The sequence below is a fragment of the Nesoenas mayeri genome (assembly GCF_963082525.1).
Source record: "Nesoenas mayeri genome assembly, chromosome: 11".
NCBI lineage: Eukaryota > Metazoa > Chordata > Aves > Columbiformes > Columbidae > Nesoenas > Nesoenas mayeri.
This window is the reverse complement of record NC_137563.1, coordinates 1,410,517-1,416,516: the sequence shown is the minus strand read 5'-3', so window position 1 is coordinate 1,416,516 and position 6,000 is coordinate 1,410,517. Positions and strand designations below refer to the sequence as shown.

Sequence of the window (6,000 nt, the reverse complement as noted above, 5' to 3'; positions counted from 1 at the left end):
CTGCCACGGTCTCACCTCGAGGCGTCAGCCAAGCGCACCGCATCCCCCGCTCCTTGCCCGCGTCTCCCTTTTCTCTTTTAAACCTCGCGCTCTCCTCTCACCCCGCTACCCCGCCCGCCTCGGGCTGCGGGACCTGCGGGACCTGCGGGACCTGCGGGCTGCGGCTCCAGCCCCGCACCGCGGGCCTCGCACCTACGGACCGCGCTGCGCGCGCGCCCCACCCCCCCACCGCCCTTTAAACGCCTCGCAGGCGCGCGCCCAACGGCCGCCGCTCGCGCAGGGGCGGTGCCTGCGCGCGCCTCACCTGATCCAGGCGCTGCCCGCGCGTGCGCGGCCCCCTCCACCCGCCCGCCCCCCCCCCTCGCGGGCGCGCTCGCGGCGGCCGCGCGCAGCGCCTCGGCCCGGGAGGCGGGCGCGCGGAGCCATCCGGGTCTCGGCCGCTCGGTGGCGGCGGAGGCGGCAGCCGCGGCGCTGCCGGCCCCGGGAGAGCGGGGGGCGGGCCGCCATGCATCTGCACCAGGTGCTCACGGGCGCCGTCAACCCCGGGGACAACTGCTACTCGGTGGGCAGCGTAGAGGACATCCCCTTCACGGTAATGGTGGCGGGGCGGGGGGGCGCCTGGCTGCGGTGGGGGAAGGGGAGGGTGTGTTGTAGGCCTGAGGAGAGCGGTGGGAGGGGCTGCAGGGGATTAACCTGCCGGGCGGCTTGCGGGCCCTTGCACCGCGGCAGGTGGGGCGGGGATTACGAGCGGGGGCGTCGGGGTGGTGCGGGGAAGGCGCTGTGGCGGCAGCCGGCACGGCGATAGGCGGGAGGGAGCGCTCATGGCTCCGCTGGGGCATCGCGCTGCTCCCGGACACTGCGGGCCCGGCGTGACCCCGCCGCGGAGCGTCGCCCCCGCTCCGGCCGCCGGGAGGGGTCTCGCTGCTGGCTCTTGCCGAGGTGCCGCTGCAGATGGAGGCTGGGACCGTCACCTCGGAATTCGAGTGAGGAGCCAGGGAAACACCCAAATTGTGCGTCCCCAAATGTTGCTGGGCGCACTAGGCTGCTTAAGAAGCCCATCCGCTATTGATGAGCGTTTGGCTTCAGTTACTGTGGTTAAAAAAACAGGTATTTGTGAAATGTACCTCTTAAACTAGAGGAGGAAAGAAATTGACAGAGATAAGTCAATTTCAGAGAGTCCTGTAGTTTACATAATAAAGACTGTTTATCATCCACAGGCCATTTTTGTGTATTCTAATGTCAGTTTCCACTTTTTCAGCTTACTGTACGCTTCTCTGGCTTTAATGAATGATCAGCTTCTGCAGTGTTTTGCATACTATCATCTAATCAGTATGTTATTATTTGGGAATAAATTGTCTCATTAGATTTTACATTAACACTTACAAGATTATATCCCAGGCACAAACCACTTCCAGGCTAAATGATACAGAGCATAATTTTTAGTCTAAGATAACGGTCAGCAGACTTGTCAAACATGTAAAGCTTACTTTAGATTGTCACAGATGTCTAATTTCAGTAATGAATGCTTAAAAGCCTGAAGAAATAAAAGGTACCATGTCTGTCTTTATTTTCCTTGTTCTGCTGCTATGCAGCCATACTGCTATTAAAGGGACCTCTTACTTTTGATATTTATATAAGTGGTTGTTTACTCATATTTATATTCTAATGTGTTTCTTGTTACCGTGACGATTTGAAACATCGATCAACTGGTTTTATAAAAGACATTTTGCTAATTCTCATAATAGTTTTGATAACATCAAAAATGAATAATGATATATATTACTGTTTATACAAGAATTTGACAATAACTAGGCTTGTTTTACATGAAATGCCAAATCATTTGGTCTCACGTTAACTATGGAACTGCAGATAACAGATCTCATCATCTTCTCTGGCTGCTGCATCCAATTTTTTGTAATATAGTGAAGAAGGGACTAAAGGGCCGTGTGTTTTAATAAAGGTATCATCTTCTGGACTTCTACAACCATAACTTTCTTCTTCCCTTTTCCTCCTTTCTCTGAATTTGTGCTATTATTTCCTGCTCTTCTAGACCTTGATCCTAACTAAACTGCATGGTTAAAAACATCTGTTTGCACACAGCTTCAGGTCTTATATCCATATTCTTAAGAAATTAGTCACCTGTGTGACTCTCAGTAGCATCATAGCCTACTATGCACTGCAGGTGTCGCTTTTGATAGTGCCCAACCTTAAATTCTGTTGGTCAACATCAATAACACTGTTTTGACATAGATCTGTCACCCCAAACCATTTACTTGTTTGGAGTCATAACTTTAACTCAGATCCTGAAGCAGGATTTGCAATTTAGGCAAGAGATCATTTGTATCGGTGGCAGAGCCTGACTCGAGACATGCTCTTAAGGCCCAATACCTGTCAGCCCCTAAAGCACAGCAGAAGCAAAGCACTAAGAGGCAAGAGGTCACAATAGATCTGCATAGTATGTGCTGTACTATATGAATGCATATGAAGTCAGGCTGTGGCCAAGGAGCCACTGTTTGCATGTGCTCCCTTGTGCTTTGGTTGATGTTAAGGCATTTGTTTTAAATGTGTGAGAACTAGTTCAAAATTGCTACAACTGATTCATCATAGGGACTTGAAAATGTCTTTTTTTGTAGGCAGAAATGAGTCACTCATGTTAAAGTTACTCCACTTAACAGCAGAATAACAGCTTGGGTGTGTGTATAGATGTATTCACTAGTTTGTAGCTTTGGAGCTATTTCACACTTTTTTAAGGAGGAGGAGGAAGAGAAATGTCCTTTTTAGATGGACTCCAGCAGTCTTAGGATTCTGAGAGAAGGAACATGTTTTGTTCTCACCTGATGATGGACATTGCAATTCTCAGGTTCTTCGTTCTTCCTTTTCTCTGTGGTTTGCTCTTGGCTTGTTTACGTGACTTCTTCCTGGGGCTGGAGGCAGGCTTTTCATTTCCAAGTCACTGTAGCTGATAGCATGTTCTGTCTCAACTGTACTTTTTTAAAGCTTTGGTGAAAGTCATCTAGTTATTCTGAGAATAAGAAAGGGAAAAGAAATAATTTTGCCATTAATTTTTCTTTAGTTGCAAAAACCCAAGTATTAGTGACTCCATAAAGCAAAATAAATCCAAAAGAAATAGAGCTAGGATAAGACAGAGGCTGGCAACAAAGGTTTTGTGCATCCTTTATCTGAAATGCACATAGTATTCTTTCCTCCCTATGCTTCTACATCTGCCTGCAGCAATCCTGGCTTATGTCTGGCATTTCCCAACTGTACGTTACCAATCTGACCCTCTGTGATGTGGAGTAAGGTGGCTTCAGATAAAGGTGACAAGCTGTTCTGTTTCTGTTCATATGACTTCTTCTCTTTGTACAAGCTCAGGGTTGTTCCCCGCCCCGCAAACTCTGAAAACAATGTAGCTGTTTCTAAGGTCAGTCTAGGATTAAAACCAAAACCAAACAAATCCATGGTATGTCAATTACCTAAACACTAGATTCTGCAAGTACAAAAATTCCAAGCTCTAGCTAGTGTTCCACAAACACAAGATAATGAATATTTGGTTCTTGTAAGAAGTGTTATGAAGTGCATAAAATACAGATCTGTAAATATTTTTAAGGGAAAATAAAAAAAGAATATCAGATTTTAAGGGTATCTGTACCTAAGAACTTTTCCGATAGAAGTGAAGAAAAATTAATGTATTATTTGCCATGTTTGGAAAAGACAAGCTTCTTGGCATCTTCAGCGCCAGTACGAACACTTGGCCTTGAACTGTGTAACAGATTTCAGAAGCTGTTGCAGATCAAAGTCTCCCAAACCCATGTAAACGTTTTTTTACCTCATTAGAAATGGCAAAATCTTCATCCACACCATTATGTCCACAAGATCCCACCACTGAGAATGGGTTTTTCAGCTCTGTAGGGTTCTCCTCTACCTTATTTACTTACTAAAAGCATTATTTTAAATTCCCTCTCAGTTATTACTGCTTGCATATATGTTCTCCACTGTGTCATGTTTATGAGAACTAGATTACAGATGCTTAACATCTGAATCCTTACTATGTTCTTTTTTTCTCTGAAGCTCTGTCTGTAAGCATATCGTAAAGTATTTAATTATAAGTTCATCTCAGATATAAATTTAGGAACGCCTGTTCTGCAGGCTAGTAGTGGGTTGGAGGTTTTTTCAGTTATTCTGCTAGTTTGCATTAAGTGTATGTAATTCTACTAGTACTTAGCCAGGGGAAAGTGTAAGTGTCGTGTCTGTTGATGAGGATTTGGAAATGCTTCAGAATTCAGGTGTCTTCCTCAGTACTAGGGAGGTGGAGGAATTTCTGCATTATATATGTTTCTACCCATAGCCAAAAAATTAAGTAAAGTGTTGTACTGGAGGAGTACCATAAAGCTAATACAGGCTTTAATTCAGGTTTTAATACAGATTTTAATGAATTTATGTAATTTTAGATGTCTATGAACTTTTTTTTTAATACCACTGTGGGCTGACTGTGTTTCTTCCACATTGTTTACCATCTTGAAGTGCCTCTGTACCCTAATGGTACACACCGGAGCTTGAGAACTTCGATCTATTTCACTTACACCAAATTTGTAAAGAGTTGCAGGTTATAGAAATAATCATTTTTTACACAGAGGAAATATAAACAAGAAGAGAATGTGAAGGAATATTGTTTCCCTGTCTGTTAGTTCCAGTGTTCAACATTAAAATCAGAGAACCAAACAGGAAAACATGGGTAGCTGAAAAAGAGAGATGCATGTGCTGCTTTCGTATTACCTGAAAACTGAGGATATAGCATAAACTGTTAAGGTAGGACAGAACGGCCTACTTCTGTCTGGTGCTCCTGCATTCAATTAGAGCTTTGTTATTGTTCATTTATGTGGTTCCAGATCTCGACAGTTGGAGCAGACATTGGCAAACTACAGCTTATTAGTTGCTTGTGGATCCTGCAAGTCATCCTTGCATTGTCACAGCTTTGCAACTCCATTTAATTTTCTCTTTGAAGTTATCAGTGACATTAGAAATGGAGGTTGGCAGATAGTCCATGTGGGTGGTTTTTACTGCACTCGCTTCATTCAGTGACTGCTTATAATTCTGTTTCTCTAAGACCTCTGTGCTGCTCTCGTCCATCACAGTATCTCAGCATCTCATTTTCCATCTTTCCTTTTTGTGTGGCTTACCAATTCTCCATTCCTTTTATCATGCTATGCAGATTGTTAGTATGTTGCCACAAATATTGTGGCCACTGTTGTTCTGGCAGGAGAGACCTGTGGTGGTGTGAATGACCCTGAGGGTGATGTCAGCTGAATCCTTAAGAAGGAACTACCATGACAGATATTACGACACTTCCATTTTCTTTGCCAATATAGGGTGCTTCTACTTTGTTACCAGTTTAAGGAGTGAAAGGACAAAGTGAAAAGAGCATTTAACAGAAATGTGTTCTGTTCAAGTATAAACATGTTAATATATTGAGCATATTAGAAAAGTAATCAAATGGAAAACTTGTATTTAGATGTATAATGTGAAATGTGGAGATATCTTTCAGTACAGAGAAGTATATTGACCTTTTCTGTTTTGAGAAATTTGGAGACTATAAATGTGAAAAAGTGAACACTTGTTGTAAAATGAGGGGACACCTTTTGTCAAAGGAGGGGTTATAATAAACGTACTTCTTAAAGTAAATTTAACATTTCAGGTAAATATACCTTAATATGATTTCAAAAAATGAAAGACGTTCTCAGAATAAATATCTACACTGAGATAATGACCCAGAACCAAGAGACAGCACTTGCTCCAAGAACCTGGAGCTGAAGGCTGATACCCCCTGTTGGGAAGCTGTTCCAGCTGAGGTCTCTAATGGACTAAGTGCTCTCTGTTGGCACGGGACACCCAGCTGTGCTGCGCCCCTTGTTGGTGCAGTGCCAAACACGTGCAAGGAGCAGGAAGGGTATGAGTGACAGTAACAAGGTTTCACTTGGGAAAGAGACCTCTACATCCTGATGA

General features: G+C 44.3%; 1 protein-coding gene across 1 annotated transcript in view; it reads left to right on the top strand.

Annotated features, from left to right (window-relative positions):
- Positions 1 to 405: 405 nt before the first annotated feature.
- Positions 406 to 6,000, top strand: part of DMXL2 (Dmx like 2) — a 49,386-nt gene continuing 43,791 nt past the window's right edge. The window contains exon 1 of the mRNA XM_080350861.1: positions 406 to 592. Coding sequence (XP_080206987.1) covers positions 506 to 592 — 87 coding nt within the window. The 5' untranslated portion in view covers positions 406 to 505. The remainder of the gene's footprint in view (positions 593 to 6,000) is intronic.